The sequence below is a fragment of the Tauraco erythrolophus genome, chromosome 3, assembly GCF_009769465.1.
Source record: "Tauraco erythrolophus isolate bTauEry1 chromosome 3, bTauEry1.pri, whole genome shotgun sequence".
Classification (NCBI taxonomy): Eukaryota; Metazoa; Chordata; class Aves; order Musophagiformes; family Musophagidae; genus Tauraco; species Tauraco erythrolophus.
In genome coordinates, this window is record NC_141467.1 from 61,315,078 (window position 1) to 61,338,846 (window position 23,769).

Genomic DNA, 23,769 nt, shown 5'->3' on the forward strand with positions numbered 1-23,769 from the left:
CCACCGCTTCATATTATCAGAAATGGCCTCTAGCAGTTTTCATTTCAGCGTTCCCACTCTTAAGAAAGGAAACATCAAGGGGGTGGAGAAGCTTATCTTGGGGAAAACTACATTTTAACAAGTCATTTTATTCATACATCAATTTTAAATTGTTACTTAGATTTTCAAAGCTGTAAATGGACTTTTATTGGTATGCCAGATTTTTTCCACTTCTTGTGGCATACTGCTAACAATAAAACCAAATAATAGCTAGTGGCTGTGCAATACATAGAGAAAAGCTTTCGATGTCCACTATATTGAACAGTTGTGAGATCTGTTATTAGTGTTTGTCACTGAACACGTGGGAAGCTTCCAAGCAAGAAAAAGCAAATGATTTGCATCTAGTGACAGAATTTATGTTTCATTTTTTTCTCAGTTGGCCGAGAAGAGCCTATGGGAACATCTGCAGCACCCAATCAAGAGAAGAAAGACTTCGGAGAATTTCAACTCCAACCAGCAAAAGCCCAGAAGCCAGTATCTCAAAGCTTTTCAACTTTTCCACCCTCAAGTAAGCAACAATTTACAAACTAGTTGTGATGTAGCATTGTGTTATGTCTGCCCTCCATGCACGTTTGCAGTGACGTACCTCAGGAAGGACAATGAGTAGCTTTTCTAGACTCTTGACTTACGCATGCATACGTGCAACATAAAACGCATTACCAGTTCTTGTTTTTCAAAGGGCATTGGAATGTGCTTCATTGATAGGGCAACAATCTGCATGTAACGGTTGAATTATTTTTACTTTTTTTTTTTTTAATTTTATTTTTTTTAAGTAGCCAGCCATCTATCATAAGGACCATTTCCATGGAAATTAAGAGATTGATATGATAGAAAGATATCTGTTACCTTGAGTGGACAAGAATATACTAGAGCTTCCGCTATGAGAGACATGATTAGTTGGCTAGAGATAGTGCCAAATAGTTCATGTAGCAAATACTTCAGGTGGGTTGCTGATTTGGTTTTGATCTAGGTCCTCAGACTGCTATTTCAAAGTGTGCATGAAAAGTCTGGCAATGTGAACAAGACATCAAATACGGAATACTTGTTCATAGGATATCAAGTGAAGTATCAAGAAGGATTTTAAATAAATTCAGTTGAACCAAAGTGTCCTGGTTAAATTCAAAGTATAGGTGTGGATTATTATTAATTACTGTTAATTGTTTCTGGCAACTTTGTTTCCATTCTTAGCTCAAAACATTCACTTTCTGTTTCTAATCTATTGGACTTCATGTTGTATCATTGTGTGGATTGTCAGCAACTGGTGAGATCTGCTGTATTTGAAATCCATGGCAACAATGCACAAGCCATCAAACCTGTTTTCAAAGAAGCTAGATGTTTTTAGGGTTGGATACAAAGGATCCTTTTATAGAAGCAATATCTGCCGTGAAATTGGTTACTAAGAGTGTATAGCACTTTCTAAGAAGTATTTTTGACATTCATAAATATGGACTCTACTTATGCAAAATGAAAAGAAATATCAAAGTTACTCTGCCCTTCAAAGAAAATGTTCATTTTTAGCAAGATATTTTCACTTATAATATTTTAAAGGTAGCTGACTTTTGACATACAGAGATGAGTCTTAATTTTTAAACTGATAGTCATTAAACACTCATTTGCTTTTTTCCCTCCCATTAACATTTGAAAAAGTATGACGTTTGCATGGAGTATACAATCCAGCAGTACGCTTAGCATCCAAGCTCAGAGCAGATTAGTGCTTAGACTGACCAGGCCATCTTTTTTTATGTCTATATCTGCTAACCAGTAGCTGTGTTTTGGTTGTTGTTTTCACAAATAATAATTGATTTAGGATTAATTCAACTGAAAACTGCACTACGGCAGTTGGGGCTTCTCTTGTTGCAGTGCGAGTTCTCTGTTCCTCAAAAATCTTCTTTCACTGTACAAGGATGATGGCAGATCCCAGCTTCTACTTAACAACTCGCAGGATAGAGATATTTGAGTGAGTGTGCATGCAGGACACCATGTTATAAACTCGAGACCGATCAAATGTGCTGCCCAAAACAGAAGAGAAATAATATATATGGTTAGAGGACCACAAAGTCTAGAGATAGAGGAGATGAAGCAGAGGACACTAAAAACTCAAATAAAAAATTGTGGTTTTTATAAACCCCTTTTTACTCTTCTGTTACCAGTTGCAAAAGCAAGCCAAAATCAACAGCCTTGCTGAAAACACAGACTTGTGTCATACTACGTATCAACTAGTGAGCATGCAAGAGCCTTATGGGATTTCCCAAATGACTTGGCGCTGGGGATTTCCTCTTTGCTTGTTCCTTCTGTTTCTCAAAACATGTTTAAATTTCAATGAAACTTCAATTTCAAGCTGAAAACATGCCTGTCTGTGCCAGTGAAAGCAAAGGGAGAGATGTCATTTGCTTCCATGACACAAACACAGCCTGTGGTGTTGAGAGCATCTTTGTGGTTTGATATTAACAAATTGTGTCTCTGAGAAATTATTTCTATGTGCTCCATATTCCTTTCCTGTGTGTCTGGAATACCGTTAGTTACTATTAATTTTTAATGCATTTTACTTACAAGAGAAAATAAGATCTAAATAAAATCTAATTTCATTTCCATTTGGTTTACATTGGAAATGATGATACAAAAAAGTGTAATAAAAATAAATCAACTTTATTGTCCAAGCTTCTGCTCTAAAGAATAATTTTTCTGATGGTTCATTTCAAAAATGTCATTTAATCATATGATCTTCTAGGACAAGATAATTTTCTGTTTGCTTTAGACTTACAATAAGTAAATAAAAAACCCCAGAGCTGTTTTTATGAAACTGTGTGAAGGATTGTGACTTCATCATTCTCATGCAGGCCTATCAGAATGATTTTTTGTTGCAATAGATTTACAGCATGGTGTCATGAAGTGTGTAAACTCCCATGACTAATGCAGGGTAACCATCAAATCCTCTTTTCAGACTGTAATATTTTTAGCCTGTAGCAAATCAATGCCACTGATTTCCATTTGCAAGAAGAGCCAGTAAATTATGAGGCAAAAAGCATTCCAAGCCTGTGAATTATTTGTGCATTATAATTGTTTTGAGGAGGTAGTTTGAGGTTGCAGTAGCTGCTTCGAGTAGTAATAGCCCAAGTATGGAATTCTTGTGCAAAGCATATGGAGCAGCCTGGGATTTCTTATGCTTCTTGAATAACTGTACATTTCATGAAAATTTTCATCTCTTTGCTTTAAGAAAGATGTAGTTTTAGATAGCTGGAAGGAACTCTAGCTTTCAGAGTTACAGATGAGGAGCTAGGTAACTCCAGTTACAGAAAGTTATGTAGTCAAGTTCTCAAAAATATTTTTTATACCAAAGCAACAACTTTGCTATAGTTCCATTATCTCAGTCACTGAAACATAAGTGTCATTAAGTTTTTATTCAGGTAAACATAAGATGTTTACCTTTTGCTTTATTTTTGGTGTGCGGATTTTTTTTCAGAATAACTTGCTTTCAGTCATGATGAAGAATATAACAAAACCAGCAATTATTACGACACCATTACCTATTCCTAAATTACTACAACATTTCCAAAGTCATACTACCACTGTTAGAAGCACTGCTGTAAAAGTCATACTGCTGCAGTTCTGAATTTCTTAAAAATTGATTAACTCAATTTTAGAGTCTTTACCAGGGCTAAAATTTCCCCTGATTCAAGAAGTTAGTCCTTATTTATTATAGAACTTTGTACTGGATCTTAATTCCTTTGCAATTCCTTGTGCAATTAGTTCACATCAGTTAAGAGTTCAATGCTGGCGGATCATAATTCAGGTTTGGTGCTTTAGTCATCATGTTGATTTCACCTATAGCACAACTTGATGATCCAACCAACTATATAATTCCTTTTGAGGAATTTAAGAAAAAAAGAATTTATTTAATATCATAAAAGTGACATTTGAGGAAATTTAAAAGGAAGATCAGGACCATGTCTCAGTATTGAATCAATCCTTCTTCACTTACCCAATTTTCTTCAGTGATGTTTAAGGAAGATGTGGAATTAGTTGCACATAAAAGTTTATTAAGAAGCAAGTCTCAAGGATTCAAAACTGTTTTCACTTTGCTTTCAAACTTATATTTTAATGCTAACATCAAAGCACAGTCAGATAAATTTTGCAAATTTTTGTCGTAGCTTAGCTTTATTTATTTTAGTGTTTGTATGGCTTTAGTGCTTGTCTGGGATGGACTTAATTTTCTTCCTAGCAGTCTGTCTGGTGCTGTGTTTTAGCCTGGTGACCAAAGCAGTGTTGGTAACACACCAGTGTTTTAGCTGTTGCTGAGCAGTGCTTGCACAGCACTGAGTCCATCTCCGTTTCTCTGCACTCCCAGCCAGTAGGCGGGGGGGACAATGGCAAGAGGCTGGAAGGGGACACAGCTGGGACAGCTGACCTCAATTGACCAAAGAGATACTCCATACCATATACTGTCACGCCTAGCAATAAAACTAGAGAGGAATTTCTCCAGAGTAGTCATTCCTTGGAGACTAGCTGGGCATCATTCTACTGATGGTGAGTGATTGATTTTGCATCACTTGTTTTTCTGTTTGGTTTGGATGTTTTGGGTTTTTTTTCAGTTGGGGTGGTTTTTGTTTTCCTTTGATGTAAAGGCAGTTTAACAAGTGAAGGGAAAACCTCCATCCCAGAGAAACCCAGTATAGTATTTTAATTAAGCAAATAAAAAAGGAAAAGGCTCTGATAGAAAGGTATGTAGTGCAGCAGGAACATAGGTAGTGATACTTTGGGAATTCTTCAGCAAATCTGTATCAGCGGCTATTTATGAATTCTGCAAAATTCTAAGTGAATTGCACTATGTGTTTGGAGCTTCTGGCCTCCAAAAGCTTGGTTCATAGAAAGCTGCTTAAGATGAAAAATGAGCTGGAGATACAAAAGAAAATTAATCTGCAGCACAGATTATAGTCGTTAAGGTTAGCATATTAAAAAGTCTCTTTGCAGTTACATGAAAAGGCCTCATGAAGAGCAGTTTGGGAACCCCTGCAGGACACAGTACATAGACAATGTCCTGGCTCATCTTTTCAAATTTAGGGTTTATATCTGCCTCTTGTGTTAGAACAGATTATAAATTCTTGGGGGCAAGGACTCCTTCTTTTGGAGAGGACTTCATGGTTGGTGGTCTCATTGTTGAAAAATAGTGTTCCAGATATCTGATATATGTAACCTCCACTTTGATTAGAATACTCGAAATTTCTTCATCCCAAGAGTCTGCTTTTTAAAATCTGATTTGCAGAGGTGTCATTTGGCATCTTTGCATATATGGATATTTTTCTCTTACAGGTAAATGAAAAATCACTAGGTACTATTCTAAAGTGAAATATATGTTTTCCAAAATTATATTTGCTCAGCCGTTAAAGTTGGGAAATTTATTCATAAAGTGGTTCTGTGCTGCTGTTGTCTCATTCATGTAGAACCTGCCTTAGCCCAGATGCTGGCACTGTATGAGTAAGTATGGCTGGGCAAGGATATACTCTTTTTTATATGAAGAAAGTTAATTTCCTGAATCTTTTTCTTTTTCACTTGAAGTGAAGATTTTCTCTGTTCTCGGATATGATTATTCTAATAATTTCCCAACACAAGGCGTTAGGGATATATTCACAAATAATTTCACTTGTTTCCAAATATCAGGCTGAGGAACCAGAAATGTCAATTTAATGGCCATAGTTCTGCATCATAGCATACTTACTCTGCACCAGAATATGTATAAAGAATAATAAGATGATCGTGCACATGAGACATACTTGTTCTTTCCTAGTTGATTCTTGTAGGTCAACTAAGCAGTACCTTTTGATTTAGACAAGAAACATAAATCAATCTTTTCAGACTATCTCACTTGCCATGAAAAAATACAATCCCCTCTCTGTTATGGTCTCCTTATGTGCTGAAGTTACAACAGTGACTGGCAGTTTCATGTCGATTTTCATCTCCCACTAATGTTCTGTATTTCACAGAGGAAATGAGAAATCCCCAAGGTGGTGAGTGTCCCTTTCCTTCAGATGATGAATGGAAAGTGTCAATGCTGACAGGAAATCCAGGAACTGAAGCAAATGTCATTCTCTGGATATATGGAGACAGAGGAGTAGCTGGACCAATAACTCTTGGCAAGGACAACAGAAAGCAGCTGTTTCTTCCCAGGCAGGAGGATGAATTTCAGGTAGCTAATGAAGGCTAAGAACATTATTTTAATGTATATCTTTCCACAGATTATTCTGTCATATGAAAAGAAAAAATGTTTTTCTCTTATGTTTACTGCATACAATAAATCCCTATCTAATCTCTGTGAATTCTGCATTAAATCAGCGTGGTGCATATAGTTAGCAACAGAGGAAATGCTCTTTCTTTTAACCTCTTCTCCCTCATATGGTAGCCCAAATGGGACAACTGCAGGAGTAAATTGATTTCTTTAAGGTAATTGATTTGAAACTAGCTTTAGAAACTATCCACTCCTAAACAAACCATGTCTGATGTAAGACTTGTATATTATTTAGGGATCTTTGGTAATGAAATCTTCATGCATACAGTTTTCAAAGCATACTTTATAATTTATACCGCAGAACTGGTTCAGCTAAGGAAGAAAACCCTTTTTTCAGCTGCCATATTAGAAACGCTGAAATGCCAGAAGCTTTACCTACAGAATTACTAAGAGCCCAATAAAACCTACAAGTTATCATGTCATGAAAACACAGAGTTCTGCTATTATTTAAAAATAACCCCACTTCTATTGTAATAAGGAAATTATGACTAAGTAGGCTGAGAGGAAATTACCAAAGGGGCTAAAACTTCTGTTTTGCTTAAATCTTTCTGTCTGAGATGCATGTAACACTTTGCTGTCTTCAGCTAACTGAAGAAGAAGTTACGTTTTTCACGTTTTGCACTCATCAACTCTTCTAATACAATCTTCGTGCAAACCAAGATTGTTACTGTCAATAATATTAATAATAATACTCTCTATGAATAGGGCATAGATAGGAAGATAACCAACTGTGATGTTCATTTTCTGAGCATGTAGGCTATATATTATCATCCATGGGGAATCCTGTTCTCCTAATTAGTGAATAATTTATAAGCAACATTGGATAATGGCACTTTTGCAATGTTAACCCATACATTCTTAAGACATGGACCAATTTTTCTTCTCTAAAATAGATATTGCCCATTATGGCTGTGTGCTATGGATATTGATCTTGTGAGAGTGCAGAATCTTTCTTTCAGCACCTGGGGCTACTCCTATGACTCTTTACATCATGCTGACACTATTGCTTTCAGGCATGAAACAGCAAATGTCACCAAAGCGCTTTTCACTCTTTAGTCTGCAGTAGATAAATCCACAAAGAAAAAGCCTATGAGTAAGAGCTCTTTCTTCTTTTTTTTTTTTTCCTTTAAACTTTATCCTGTACTTGTTTTGCAGGATAAGTCTTGAAATGAGGATAGGAATGCAAGACTTGAAAAAAATTACATCTTCTTTTTATCATTTATATCTTTGAGGTTGACATGGTTTCACTGATATTTTCTAGAACGGAAGATAACAAATTTTAATTTTTAATTTTTAAAGTAATCAACTTAGTCATAGCTCTGGCCAGGAATTCTAGCTTCTGAAAGCCTGTAACAATATGGCAATTTGGAGTCAGTTTTCTTTAACCCTTCACTTTATCAGCAGTATGCACAAATATGAAAAATTCAAGTAGAACTATCTGGAGAAATGAGAACTATTCATATGTGGCCTTCTCTCTCTTACTTTATCCATGTGAGTAGCCATTATCTGTTTAATCTTTTCTAAGACTGTGCATAAGAAAAATCAAGAAGAATACCAGAGAGTTTCTTCTAGGAAACCTCTGCTCGTTTTAGGCAGAAGCTGCTCTTTGCATTCTTACAAAGTTCAATACGTTTAAGTTTTGTAGTGATACATAAAATGATCATGGAACTTTTTCTTTTTTTAACCAAAAGCATAAAGAGGGATTCATTAGAATAAACAGACAACATGACAGCACTGCATATTCAGTGAACACCAGTTCTGTGAATGAGAAGACAGTATCTCATATTCTTGAGAAATTGTGGATTGGTTTGTTTGTGAGATGTGGGAAATAACAATAGTTATTTTTTCAGTCAAGCTGTATACATGCCCTTACTTTACTACTGCTTTAATCCCAGAGTCTCCAGATTACCTCTAACAAGACTGCTTAGAGAGAGAAATATGCAGCGTAAGCACAGATATCTGAATCTGACTGCACTAAACAAAGCTATTTTCTTAAGCCAATGGAAAAGATAGGAACTATATTGTCACATCAGTGTTGCAAGCCTGGAGCTAGCATTTATTTTGGTAATGAAATTCAGGTCGATGTAGCAACTATACCAATATAAATACAGGTGTGACATCATCAGATTCTTTCTCAAAGAACCACTGCGATTTCAATGTTAGGGAAATGAAAGGTAAAATTTGTTTGCTTCTAGAAATCATAGTTTGCATGGTTACACTGACTATAACGTAAAAGTTTGTTACATAAAAGCACAAAGAGACAGCTAAAAGCTGATATAGGAACTAAGGAAATTCTGACCTCTGGAAAGAGAAAAGGGCTTTTTACTAACAAAGATAAAGAATGAGTGGAAGATATACTAGCAGGTGTTTCTAGAGAATTAAAATCTTTTTGTACAGTGTAAATAGCTTTTTTGGATATAAATGGTGGAGTGGAATAGGCTGTTACCAACCTTCTATTAATAGAATTATTATTTGAGAAATAATATGATAACACATCCACTTTTCCTTTCCTAGCGGTACATTATATATCATCTAAAATTATTTATTCTTACTTTAAATAACAGTTGAACTTCAAATAAACCCCAGATAAGTGGGATAGGGCTGCACAGAGTAGATTTTGTAAGTAAGAGCACGTGTAATGCTCGAAAGTGCAAAGAAAGTGCAAATGAATGCAAATCATAGTCAGAAAGCAAAGATAGTATCAGTGATTTTCAAAGTTTTGCAGATGTTCTGACAGCTTTTGAGAGCTTATTCTTTAAGGTCTCCAAAAGTTTTACATTCTTCACTTTGACATGCTAGGGTTTATGGTCATGTTACTGAGCTGCATTATGAAAGATTTCTTACCTGTGGTTTAGTGGATTTAATTTTGTATTCTACATTTCTCTCATGAATGTCCCTTAGCAACTTTTTCTTACTTTTCAAACTTTGAAGAGTTCAAATATCTGCCAAATCATTTCCCTGGCAAGCACTGTGGTTTCACTAGGCCGTAATCTGGTCAAACTAGGGCTCAGACAGAAATCTGCTGAGAGAAACCAGAAACAGTCTCTTTTCTGGATCCTATAATTCAATATCTGCTGATCAAATGTGTGCTGTTCCTGTACACTCAGGTACTACAGTGGTTCAGAGAAATCTTGAATCAATTGCAAAGATAAAGATACAGTTTTATGTATATTTTTTTCTTCCCCACATGTGATGTAGCTGTATTTTTTCCAGATATATAGCCCAAATTGAATGAATGGCAAAAACGGAGAAATACAGGGCAAATGACGTTTGTGAATAAATGAGAACTGGATTTTTGAGTTATTTCACATGTGCTGATTGAAAACACAGGAAGGGAAATGCTTAGGATTTTTTTTTTTTTTTTTTTTCAAGATGACCTGAAGGCTGTAACATAGCATTCTAGTTCAGGCATAGAATTCTTAGATCTGTGCTTGCCGTTAGAGAGGTGCTTCTTTCACATATGTGAGACTGAGACTGAAACGTCTTTTAATCATGAATTCGATAGATTGTTAGTTTGCAAGGCTTGGCCTGACTTAATCAGCATGCAGCTTCTACTGCACAGTTTTAAAGTGTAAGTTACATATGTTTTTGTCTGTAGTTATATATTGTATTGTTCTGGCTTTTTTTCAGATTAAAATAAAAAGCATTGGGAGTATCTACAAGATAAGAATTGAACTTGATGGATTACTGAATGAACAATCAGAGTGGAATTTACAAAGGGTGAGATTTCTTATGTTATTTTTTTTTCTGCTTTATTAATTTTTATATGAACTGAAAGCCCACCTTTCCATGAAGCCTCAGCTTCACAAATCAAAAAATGCTGATTGTGATATGTTCTTGTTGCTTTGTCTTCTTATGTTGCTTTACAGATGACAAAGGCACTGATACAATCCATCTCCTGAGAGCTGGAATTATGCAGCATTATTTTGCAATTGTTCCTAATTCATGTAGCTTGTAAATACCAATATTAGCATATTGTTGGGTTCTACCATGTTTTGCTTTCTGAAAGCTCACTTATACCCTTCAGTATGTGTTAGGGAGATTCTAGCTGTACGTTCTAGCTATGAAAAATTGCAAATGATGGAGCAACAATTATGCCATGACAACTACATATGAAGAACAAAGTTTATTGTTTGGCTAGTCCTACTTGGCTCAAACATAGCTCATTTTCAGGGAAAAAGAAACTGCTGGTTTTTCAATTTGGTGAATTAATTCTTCTTTTCTGCTTCTGTTTTAACTCTATTTTTCTCATGATATTTAGGGATGTTCACCAGACTAAAATCATACTAAATTCTTACTAACACTGACGCCACGTAAGATCTATTTCAGAATTGCCCATAAGTATTTGTCTTCTGTTTCTTATTTTGAATCTGTAAAAGACACAAGCTTATCCTTTGGCCTTTAATTCATCTTAAAAAGCCTGATTTACATGACCAGAATTACACAGTTATAACAGATTTTTACATTAACCCAAAGGCCTTAACTCTAACTGTACCAAAACTGAATGTAAGTACAAATATTTCAGTTATTAAAATGGTTGCGGAAATCCTACTTTCTGTCCCGGTGGTTACAGAATATTTCCCTGATATTTTGGTCCAAATTTCATAGGGTAACCCTGGGATTTCAAATGTTTCTTTTCACAGAAAGAAAGAAATAATTTTGAAAGCTGTGTTTTTCTGACAAAGCAGTTAATATTTGTGATTGTTACGAATCAGCAGGGGGAGCTCTGCCAATAAACATTAGAGATTAAGAATCACTTCTGCAAAAGTATTTTATGTTGGAATAAATACATGCTTTGGTGTTAAAAGAAGTGTTTGTTTTACCTAAAATAATATTCTTTTGGAAAAGTGAGATAAAGTCATATATTGTCCTGATTTCCCAAGTGTTAGAATTTGAATGTGAATACTTATTTTCATAATTTTGTTGGCAAAGGTTATGCCTGCTACAGGCATATTCAAAACACAGCTGCAGAAAAGGCGCTGCACTGATTTCCTTTTGCTGGTGAAGGCCCATAGAAAAAACTGTAGTAAGCATTGCTATAATTCAAGACCAACAAAAACTGCTTCCATAAAAGAGAGAAAAGACTGCTTTATTTATAGGAAACAGTAATACAGGTATTATTATTAAGTACAGTGGCCAATAACTTGGAAATTTAAATTCTAACTATCTTCAGAGGAATGTATATAGGGTGCTGGTACCCAGGATGTCTTTTGTTCTGCTGTAGAACAGCCAAATATAATACAAATTGATTTAATATGTCAACATATCTTCTCTTTGCCAAAGTTTGGATGGATATAGATTCTGAGTTTCATCCTGTTTTCATTTTAATACAAAAATGTGTCATTTTTTCCACATCTTCCAAAACCTCACCTACCAGGAAGTTTTCAGTCTTCAGTGCTTCAGAGAGGGTTACACAGAGATGGTTCGCTGACAGAAATCAGAATTGGTGACATTTCTTATGGCAAAAAAGCAAATTACAATTACAGATTTGTTTGTTCCAAGAATAATTTTGAAGTCCAGGGCATATTCAAAGAACAGGGGCTGGCAGCTACAGCTGCAATACCACGGATGTGAACAAAGATCCTTTCTAGTGTCAAACCAAGTTCCAATGTAGTGGCCAAAGTAAAACTGTTTTCCTACTGCAATTCTGTACGTCACATTTGCTGATTGTGTTATTGTTTTCTGAGATAGAAGAAAAAGATATACAAGAACGTGTTTTACTATGAAGAAGAAAAACACTGGAAAGAGTGAACTGAGACATAGTTGGAATTACTTCTTCCCTAGGTGACACTGCAACATCTAAAGAGCAAGAAAACACTGAATTTTCCAGCAAACACATGGTTGTCAAAGAAGCGTGATAGAGATTTTCTCTGTGAACTTCCAGTAGTAGAAGCTGGAAAACCTATCTACCCAAGTATGTGTGTACTCCACAGTTATGTATGTGTTGGTTACCTGGTTTTCAGTATTTATGTCACCTGAATTATATTCCATTTGCTGTACATTCATAAATGTGATCTTAGCCATCTTAAAAACAGACGGTTAGACTGATTTCTGGATAAAATATTCCAGGAAATAAATTGCAAGTCCAACTTGCTGGCATTATTTCTGTTAAGCTAGAATACTGAGTAAAATGAATAGTGATTACACATAACTTATGTTTTCTTCTTTTGGTTATTTTTGGAAGTTGTTTTATACCATGTTTATATCTACACTGGTGACTTGGAGCAAGCTGATACAGATTCTGCAGTTTATCTGTGTATTTATGGAAAAAGAGGAGATTCTGGTCTAAGACTTCTGCATAAATCTGGTATGCCAGCGACATTTCAGAGAGGAATGGTAAGTGTGAAAAGCAATTTGCTTAGCCATATAAATGTAACTTAATAACTTTTAATAACTTTTACTGGTCTTAACAGGTTCCTAATAAAAAAGAACACAGAGGTTTAGCAAACTTTTTTTTAAGAATTAAGGAAAATAATTTTCTACTAATCCAGGAATGACTAGAATGAGTGAAAACACTAGCAGGAAAAGGGGAAGAAAACTTATTTGAACCCCCCCCCCTAGGATGATGAGAAGAGCTGCCTAAGAATTTAAAACGTATTCTGTTGAGGTATAATGAGTTACAGCTGGCTCCAAATAAGTGCACAGAAATTGTTCCATGATTTCAGATCATGGACTTACTAGGACTGTTTGTTATGTATTTCTTTCATTGTATGATAGTATAGTATTGTGATTAATACAGGGCAGATTTAAAAGTAATTTTTCTTCCAATTACCTCCTATCTCCTCCATAAGTAAAATGTACATCATCCTGACTTTCTGCGGTAGTGTATGGTTGAATTTCATGAACTACTGAATTTAATCTTAGCTGCGCCACTACCCTTCTTACGATCTTCAATTAAGCCTCTTTCTTCTTTCATGAGCTATTGAGAATTAACACTTGTGTGTCTAATAAATGGTTATCAAGCTGTTAGTGGAACACTCAATTAGAAAATAAAAATCAGTATCTAAAATGTCAAGTGTAGCGATAATCTGCTGGCAAACTTCAGAGGTATCTATACTATCTTAAAATATATATTTTAAACCATTACTAATGTATTAGATACAAAGTTATATTTCAATTGAAATTCGGAATTTAAGTGGAGTTTTCTGGGTGGATTGTTCTAGCCAGACTGGCAGTAAATTCAGCATATTATTTATGCAGGGGTTTGGGGGGGGTGGTTCAAAGTGCACTTTGTTATGGAAATGGGTGAATGAGACAGTGGATCCTATGGAGAGCAGAGCAGGGCCTGGGATATATCATTTTATGACAGAGGCAGTTGAGTACTGACTTGAACAAGTTGATTTCATCCCTGCCACAGATATTCTACATGATATTGAGTAAACCACTTAAAATAAAGCTTCCCTGAGTGACCACTTTTTGTGTGCTTCTGTTTGGCTGCATAACCAGTAGAACTTTTATGAGCAACCATAGCAGTAACTATTCTGCTCCGGACATAGTAAACTCTTTGAAATGCTAAACATGCCAGTGGATTAACCCCTCTCTTTCTCAGTTGAGCACCCAAGCTACTTTGCATCTTTGACAGCTTTTGACAATAATGTCTGTGCTTTAACCATATAGATAAAATGAAACATTACCCAGATGGCCTTTCAAAAAATAGATTTCAGCATTTGCATAAAACTGGGGTACTATGGACAAAGTGCAAAAGTGAAGTCATAGGGGAAATCAGTTCTGCTTCACTGAACTGTTTGGATGGTTGCAGTAAATAATACATGGAGCCATAAAGATAATGAAGATAAAAAGAATTATTAAAAAGCTGCAGTCCTGCCTCTGTGCAATTTGAGGCAGACATCCTTCAGAGAGAATAGCTTGTGATCATATATTACATATACACAAGGGAGAACTAAAGTTGCACAGACTGTCTCAATTCTGCCTGCTAAGGACTGAGCACTGTACAGATATGAATTTTTCAATGCAGTTCTTTCCTTTGTTTTCCTTATACTGAGAAGTGTGACCTGGACCGTTGTGTTTAGAGAGAGAAAGCGATATGCTTTTTACTGTGATAGAAAATTACCAGCCTGAACCTTTCACCTGATCAGCTTCATGCTCCTATGAAAACAATCTTTGCCAGCTGTAAGCACGAGCCTGAATAAATAACAAGGGGAAAGTGGCATCTCAGATTTCAGTTTCTTCCAGCAGAATAAACCATAAATAGAGGAGGTGAGACCAAAAAAAGAAATGGATGAGAAAGTCAGTATTTTAAATAAATATCAACAAAGGAAATAGCAGCTTTAATTGGTCATTACCTAGAGAAGAATAATTGTAAATGGTGAGATATCAAAACAACAGTGAAGGTTCGAGTATGGCATTTAGGGTGACGGCTGAAAAAACAATTTATTTGGATTATTACTGCATTCTCAGTTACTCTGATACATAATCAAAGATGTTTAACTTTTCAGATCCGACCACTTTGAATACTGTCCAGCTGTTAAAAACAACAGGAATCTTTGTACACTGTGAGAGTTAATCAGGCTTTTAAAACACTTCAACTTTCAGACTCTTAGTGGTGGCAAATTGTGGAATGCTGTCTACTCTGTCTTCTAGATCAATGCTTTTGAAGTGGAAGCTGTGTCTCTTGGAAAACTGCAGAAGGTGCTGTTGCGCTGTGAGGCTAATGCCAAGTCCCAGTATTGGTACTGTGATAAAGTCATTGTCAGAGAAGCTGAGAACAACTCGGAATGTGTTTTCAATTGTGAAAGGTGATTTTTACAAGAATATGCTTAAATATAATGCACTAACAGTATTATGACAATAAGTTTATCAAATATGAATTTTCTGGGAAAGGACAAATGTGGGTTATTTTGCATTTTCATAAAATCCACAAAATTTGTTGTTCTAGAATGGGTTGTTTGAGTTAATAGGCTGTATGGTCCATATTAAAAGTGAAATGCTTATATTGGGACTGCTACTAGACTGTACAATGCAGTCTTATCACACAAGGATCAGTACTATAAGTGTGACTGACCTGCTTAAGATGGAAATATAAAGCTCACAAGAACAGTCTAAGTTAAAGTGTATCTGTAAACAGGAAAGACAACAGATTTGCCATCCAGAAGTAGCATTCACTGTCTTTGTGAAAAGCAGCTTTGCTAGACAGACAAATGTGATGCCCAAAACTCAGAATTATTTTGTGGTTACTACACAAAGTAGTTAAGTTACTTTGTTACTTTTTTTTTGTTAGTTTTAAGTTAGTTTAAGTTACTAAACTAACATCTTAAAAGTCAATTGATAAATATTGCATTTTGCATGTTTGGAAAAATATTATGGTAATCTCACATCTGGGGTTTCCAGTTTTGCTGTCTGTCTCGTGGATATGTGCATCATCCGAGTGAAATGAATGAAGTGTAGAGAAACAGTGTGACCATGTGACAAGACACTAGAATTAACACTATTTAATTAATAATTATTTAATAATATTTAATAAATATTATTTAATAAATGCAGGATGCCTAGTTATTTTGTCTGGACTTTTATGAATCTGTTACATAACCTCGAACAACTTCTTGCCACTCCTGGTGTACATCCTCAAAAACTGGGATAAAGATGCTCTCTCACTCTTCTAAAAGCCTCTGAGATCTTTCTTCAATCAGTCACATGTTTTTAAATAGTAATATAGTACTGAGAATTTCTCCGGTGTAGATTTGAATGCAGACAGCTGCTGTTGCTAGCTGTGGTTGCTACCTTTCTATAAAAATATAGGTAAAATTTCCTAGCAGGAAGTTCTACAGAGAAATCAGGTCAGCTGCTTACCTCAGTCATGAAAAATCAACTCTCTGCTATAGCCATCTGCCAGTGGGCAGCACGGCTTAGGTAGTGATGATGCATACCAGGGCACTTTGCTGTATTAATTCTGTGATAATTAACACCAGATGTTGATCAGCAAAAATTATTCAGTGACAAACACTGTCAAGAAGAAACAGAGAGAGGTTTTTTTCATTCATTACTTTTCTACAAGGAAACATTGCCACTGAAAAAGTGTTAAAATAGGTCAGTGGTGGGGTCAAGGCTAGCTTCTATGTTGGCCAAAATGTAAAGCTGAAACACTGGGTTTTATTCAAGGAGGGAGGAAAGTTTTGTTCTTCAGAAATCTCTCTAATTTATTTATCTTCAGCCTCACAGCTTTATTTTACAGTGATATTTTATCCAGGGTATAAACAAAATGCTGTACTTTTTCTCGTTTAGCCAAGGAAACATCAGCATTTTATCCAACTTAAAAATCTGTTATTGATTTCTGAACCTCCAACTGCTGTCACTGGGTTTCAATTGTACAGTATTTGTTAGTTACGGACTGATAATTTTTAGCATTTAGAATTGTAGAAGATACCTGTGTGGTCAGGTTTTAGCAGAAATGATATAAATAAGTAGTTGCCTAGTAAGAAAATATTTTTTTCTTAGGGACTACTTTTTATATGAATTGGCCTGTTAATGTTTTCAAGACAAAAAATAAGGAATCTTCAAAAGCTGCTCTGAAGTCATTCCCAACAGGCTTCATAGGAGAGTGAATGGTTTAGGTCATTCCTGGAGTGGACCAAGTAAATAAAACCAACAACTCAGAAGCTTGCTGATTTTTTTTTTTTCCTTCTAGAAAACTAGCTTATTTTTTACCAAGCAGGAGCAAACTAAAAGAGTTGGTAATCCATGTTTTGAATGAAAAGATTATCAGAATTATCCATAGCCTAGAGTAACATGGCTAAGAAACCTAACCAATATTTGCCTTCACTTGTACCTTTTCAGACTCAGCTACCTGTCCTCAGTTTGTAGGAGGAATAAGAGCGAGCAATATTTGATTCCATTTTAATACTGAACTGTGACTTTAAGAAATACTGCATTAGATACACACATATTATACTTGACACTCAATCCATAGTACTGAAAAAAGTGTTCTCTGCCATATTCTTCTGTTTAGCTGTACAAATAAGTACAGTCATGCCACATGAGTCTCTTAATCTGACACAGGAATATTTTGCACAGCTCTTACATTTGCACAAATAAAATTCTTTGTTGAGTCAAATAATTTATGCCTTAAGATCTATCAAATCAAATACTAAAATTTTAGAGGTCAAGATCTTTTACTGTTATATGTATTCAATATGAAAATCATATGTGGAACATTCAGTTACATGGTTATATGGTGGAGAAAATATTGATTCCTACCTGCTTTTTTATTTTCTTTTTTATTCTTAGGTGGCTTCCATTTATGTCCCAAGGTGTAATTCATTCAGAAATTGAGCTGTATCCTCAAGGTGAGGTTTATTTTAACTTTATGGAAGTACGATCAGTATGTTACGATTTTCCCCTCTGGAGAAATCTGGGCTTAATTTATACTTCAAATATCAGAGTTAACCATTTTGTGTTTTTCATTGTCATATTTCTGAGAGAATACACTTTTTGTTTGCCTTGTGTGACGGGTATAGGTGATAGTGAGAAAGTAATGAAGGAACAAATGAGAAGGAAAGTTTTCTTGTATTGGTTAGAATCACCGAATGTCTTTTTCATCTCTTCTTTCAAATCTTTTCTTAAATGTTAAATGATGTTTAGTAACATTTTCTTTTTTTTTAACAGAATTTCAAATAAATCAACAGCCGAAAATGCAAGAAGCAAATGGTAAATGCTACTCTAGTATTCTGTTTTTAGTGAAGGCTGTTTCTGTTTCAGAATGAATTGCTTTACACATTTGTTGCCATTTGTATTTATTTTTAAGCATTAATTGCAGCACACTATTTGAATATTTTAGTGAAGTCTGAACTTCACATTTTAATTTAAACAATAAATCACTTTATGCTTTCTTTTTATTCTGTCATTTTTCATAGAATCATAGAATCATAGAATGGTTAGGGCTGGAAGGGACCTTCAAAGGTCATCTAGTCCAACCCCCCTGCAAGGAACAGGGATATCTCCAACTAGATCAGGTTGCTCAGGGCCTTGTCCAACCTGGCCTTGAACGTCTCCAGGGATGGAGCATCCACCACCTCTCTGGGCAACCTGTTCCAGTGTTCTACCACTCTCATGGTAAAAAATTTTTTCCTAATATCCAACCTGAACCTACCTCCCTCTATTTTAAAACCGTTACCCCTTGTCCTATCATAACTGGCCCTCCTGAACAGCCTCTCCCCATCTTTCCTGTAGGCCCCCTTGAGGTACTGGAAGACCGCTATAAGGTCACCCCGGAGCCTCCTCTTCTCCAGGCTGAACAGCCCCAACTCTTTCAGCCTGTCCTCATAGGAAAGGTGCTCCAGCCCTCTTATCATCTTCGTGGCCCTCCTCTGGACCCTCTCCAACTGGTCCATGTCCTTCTTATGTTGGGGACTCCAGAACTGGACGCAGTACTCCAAGTGAGGTCTCACGAGGGCAGAGTAGAGGGGGAGAATCACCTCCCTCGACCTGCTGGCCACGCTCCTCTTGATGCAGCCCAGGACGCGGTTGGCCTTCTGGGCCGCAAGAGCACATTGCCGGCTCATATTGAGCTTCTCGTCCACCAGTACTCCCAAGTCCTTCTCCTCAGGGCTGCTGTCGATCCATTCACCACCCAGTCTGTATTTATGCCTGGGATTGCCACGACCCAGATGTAGGACCTTGCATTTGGCCTGGTTAAACTTCATGAGGTTGGTACGGGCCCACCTCTCCAGCCTGTCGAGGTCCCTCTGGATGGCATCCCTCCCTTCCAGCGTGTCGACGGCACCACACAGCTTGGTGTCATCGGCGAACTTGCTGAGGGTGCACTCCATGCCACTGTCCACGTCACCGACAAAGATGTTGAAGAGGGCCGGGCCCAACACGGACCCCTGAGGGACGCCACTCGTGACCGGTCTCCACTTGGACATTGAGCCGTTGACCACTACTCTCTGAGTGCGGCCATTGAGCCAATTCCTTATCCACCGAGTGGTCCATCCATCAAACCCATGACTCTCTAGTTTAGAGAGAAGAATGTCGTGCGGGACAGTGTCAAAAGCTTTGCACAAGTCCAAGTAGATGACATCCGTTGGTCGACCCTTGTCCACCGATGTTGTCACCCCAACATTTTATTTCCTTAATGTTAATTTTCTCTCTGTTTGCTTGAAAATTCATATTTTTCTAGTGTGTATTGGTGATGCATCTTAATTTCAATTTTTTTTTAGTTAACATTTTAAACAGTGATTCTTTCTCCTGGGCTATATATAGTTTTGTTCTCACTATTAGTTTTTCATTTTCTGTTTTACCTGTGGTTTCATATTTGTTCAGCTTGACGTTTCTGTCCTTGCAACTAGCACAGATTAAATTACATTTCTTAATAACACATAACATTTTCTCAGATGTGAGAAGTGCTTCATGCTGTAGGTTGAACAATAATTTAGAGGCTGTTGGGAGGAAGTTTGAAAATATTTAATAATAATTTATTATGTCAATCAAGATATCCACAAAGACCCAAATACCTTGTCTTAAATAGTGTCCCTATGGCAAGTAGTTAACGATAAAATTTGTATTCAGTTATTTTGCAAATTATATTCAAATCGCATTCTGTTATAAGCTTTATTTTGAATCACAAGTATCTTTGCCATTCTTCCTTTCCATGCCTTTTTCAGAAGATGTTCATTTTCTGTCTACTTCACTCAGTGAAGTAAATGTATATCCAACTGGCTTATCTTCAGTGGAGATGAGCTTGGTCTTGCAGTGAACATTTTGTTCACAACACTCTCATCCTGTGCCTTTGTGCTCTCCAGAAGAGCCGGTCAGCTTTGTTGTTGGCAAAACTTACCCTCTGTCAAAACAGATCTGTTTCATGGAAACACGAGGTGGATTTGTTGCAAATGTCTCAGTCTCAGAGTTAGATAGCCAAAAACATACACACCAAATAACCTCTTGTTTGGGGCATTTGCTGGAATACGGAACAGTGGGAAAGAGACTTGAAGTTGTGTATCCCACACCTACAGTGACTGCTCCAATTCCTGGTCGAGTGCTTGATCTCAGATTTTATTCACTTATTTTTTTCCCCTGAACATTTAAAAATATCTAATTTTAATTCTATATCACTTTTCCTTTTTTTTTTCTAAACAGAATTCTTTTTCTGGGAAGTTGAACTTTCTAGTATATGGTATCATTTCTAATATGCTAGAAAAGGAAAAAAAAAGAAATTTCTCGAAAGTCATCTGTGGTAAGGTAGCACTTTCTGGTGTCCCCAGGGACGTACTTGGTGTAAGGTTGCACCTTTCCTCCATGTATGCTAAAGGAAAGTCACCTCATTACAAGTTTTTCAGTATTCTTTTCTCCTCAAAGTGTATTCCTCTTCAGTCATTAAGAAACTATTGGTATTGTGTCTCATCAGAACAAAGCCTGTTTTTTTATGCCAAAGAGAATGAGAATTATGTGTTTGTAGTACTTACAGTTTCCAGTTTTCATTTGGAGGCATACAGGAGGGCAATGAGGATTTCTGGCATCAAAGAGATTAGAAATTTTAGGATTCTTCTCCTATAGCCACACTGTGTTTCAAACACGAAGTCCTCTGTTTCCAGAAAAAGAAAAAGCCTCGAACTAGATATAGAGTAGTGCAAACCAAAACTCGTTTTTAGCATGTTTTCAGAGAATCCTTTTTTTACCTTAAGAGTTGTACCTGTGTGCAAAATAGTTTACTGATGCGACACTTATCCTTTGGAGGCAGGAGTTGAGATAGCTAGAATATACAGTCTCAAGAGTACCAAGTTGTTTCAAAACTGCATTGCTTAACAAAAGAGAGACTTGGAGACGATAATAGAAGAGAAAAGTCCATCAAAAACACTTGAGATACAATAATTCAGACAATGAACAAGTCCAAAAGAAAGTACATTTTACTTGCCTTAACATGAATATTTGTTTATGAACGATGTTTGAATTTTTAGGAGGAGTTAGTCATATTTTACCCTTTGTCTGCACTGTTCTTCATAAGCACTTGCCAATTGAATTGTCCTTATTGTCCAGTCAAACGGTCCAAAGGAACTTCGTTTTTAAGGAATTAATATTATATTGTTTGAAATAAGAAGAGGCTGACTTTTTCAGTAAATGAGTTCTTCTATGGGGCAGGGAGCCCCTGCCTTATGCTCTTTGTTTCCACCTTCAGTGTATAGAGGCTTTTCACTCTTTGAATTGATGTTGATCGCTTTGTAGCCTGGTGCTATACTTCTTTTGTCAAGGAAGTGGGTTCATAGGGAAAGCTGTGAAGATGCAAATTTTCAAAGGCACAAAAGAGTTACAGGCTGGAGTCTGACAATTTTTAGTGGAAATTGGATGGTTCATTTCCTTTATAGAATCATAGAATGGTTTGGGGTGGAAAAGATCTCTCAAGGTCATCTAGTCCACTCTCCCATCATGGACAGGTACATCTTTCACTAGATCAGGTTGCTCAAAGCCCCATCCAGCCTGACCTTGAACACTTTCAGTGGTGGAGCATCCACAACTTCTCTGGGCAATCTGTTCCAGTGTCTTATTGCCCTCACTGTAAAATATGTCTTCCTTATATCCTATCTAAACCTACCCTTTTCAGTTTAAAACCATTCCCCCTTGTCCTGTCACTATAGGCCTTGGTAAAAGTCTTTGATTTTCTTATAAGCCACCTTTATATTTTGAAAGGCCGCAATAAGGTCTCGCTGGCATCTTCTCTTCTCCAGTCTGAACAACCTTTCTTTATAGGAGAGGTGTTCCAGCTCTCTGACCATTTTCATAGCCCTCCTCTGGACCTGCTCTAACAGGTCCATGTCTGTCTTGTCCTGGGGTCCCCAGAGCTGGATGCAGTATTCCAGGTGGGATCTCAACAGAGTACAGTACAGAGGGAGGATCACTTCTCTCAACCTGCTGGCCAGGTGTGATTGATCAGTCTAAATGAGCTGTTGCTGTTTTCTGAATTTCCAGCTGTGTATATAAAAACCTATCACCTTCCAAAACCAGACATCAGTCAGACCTCAAAAATTTGGAAAATGGGAGATCAAACTTCCTGCTCCAGTTCAGTCTTTGTGGGGCAAATTACTGAGGGGTAATGGAGCTGGCCCAAGATAAATACTTCTGTCAGACAACAGATTTAATTCATGCAGGCATTACCAGACAGCTTTCTATTAATAGAACAGCAGCGTACACTGTGGCATTTATTTGTAAGATGACTGTGGGCTGGTATTTCTTTTGTTGTTTGCCTTGCACAGAATGAATTTAAGTCACTAAGTGGAACTTGTTTCGTACAGGCAAAAGCTGCAATCAAAAGAGGGGCGGAGAGTGTGCTATCCCAGCTATTTAGATGTAGAAATGCATTTTCCAGTTATGAATTGTTCATTTTTAAAATAAGATTTATATTAAGATGCTTTCAAATATTTAAATAACTTGTGTGCATTGTAAGGGAGCAGAGATGACATTTTAGTATCAGGGAAGCTTTACATAAAATGATTTTCTAAAAAGTCCTCATCTAGTGTCAGAATTTTCTCCAAATTTTTTTTTGTGTGTGCTAATCTCAATGTCATACCTCCATCTAGGCAAGCAGAGCTCTTGCTGATGTGTCAATCAATATAAAATAAGAGGAAATTGCACTTAATTAGCTGGCTAATAATGATCAGATGCCATAGTTCGATACTTTTTCCTGTTGCATTTCTTGGTTATATGTGCTGTCATAATCCAAATCCTGGAGGTTGTGCCTTTTCCATGATGACCCACAGGGTTATTGCTAGAAACCTCTCTAGGTTCTGTGATCATATTTCCAGCTTTAGTATGCTGCAAACCTCCTAAATCTTTAAAGTTATACAACTTGCTTAAGTGAGTTTGAATGATGTAGTATTTAGCCAGTCTTCTGTTGCCTCTCCCAGCATTATTACCTTTTTAGGTGCATAGCAGTTATGGTCCCTGGGTTAAATTATGCTTTTATTTATATCTTTCAAGTAGCTTGCTACATATCAGTAACAGTTATAAAAGCATTTTCATTTTATTTTTCACTTTACAGAAGGAGACTGGAAGATTACTGTAGTCACTGGGGATTTTGAAACAGCTGGTACAACAGCAACGGTATCCCTTTACGCTTATGGAGAAAACAAAGCTTCTGGTCCTATTATTCTGGGATCTGGGAAACACCAGCTGTTTAATCCTAACAGTGAAGACACGTTTAAGGTATAGTATGTCTGGATAAGTATAAACAGTATAAACACTCAGTATAAACACTGGAGAATTCAAAACATAGGCAAAATAGCTTTTCTCAAAACTGGATAACGGCGGTAATAAAAAGGACTCTGAAGACTAGGTTCCTTTTCAAATTGTTCTGACTAGATGATCATCTTGGGTACTTATTCAGCCTGTTAATGCTGTGTGACAGCAAGTTCTTACTTGTTTATTCAGTTCATTGAGGGAAGTACCAAGAACATTTGTTTATTTTCTTTCTCTTTGGAAAGAACAATATGTTTCTCAAAGCATCGTTT

At 36.5% G+C, this 23,769-nt stretch overlaps 1 protein-coding gene across 1 annotated transcript in view; it reads left to right on the forward strand.

Moving 5' to 3' along the window:
- LOC104374501 (lipoxygenase homology domain-containing protein 1) overlaps positions 1–23,769 on the forward strand; it is a 191,891-nt gene that overhangs the window by 41,093 nt on the left and 127,029 nt on the right. The window contains exons 16-24 of the mRNA XM_086609313.1: positions 416–547; positions 6,018–6,220; positions 9,950–10,039; positions 12,104–12,233; positions 12,504–12,655; positions 14,921–15,075; positions 17,561–17,619; positions 17,939–17,980; positions 23,301–23,464. Coding sequence (XP_086465439.1) covers positions 416–547; positions 6,018–6,220; positions 9,950–10,039; positions 12,104–12,233; positions 12,504–12,655; positions 14,921–15,075; positions 17,561–17,619; positions 17,939–17,980; positions 23,301–23,464 — 1,127 coding nt within the window. The remainder of the gene's footprint in view (positions 1–415; positions 548–6,017; positions 6,221–9,949; positions 10,040–12,103; positions 12,234–12,503; positions 12,656–14,920; positions 15,076–17,560; positions 17,620–17,938; positions 17,981–23,300; positions 23,465–23,769) is intronic.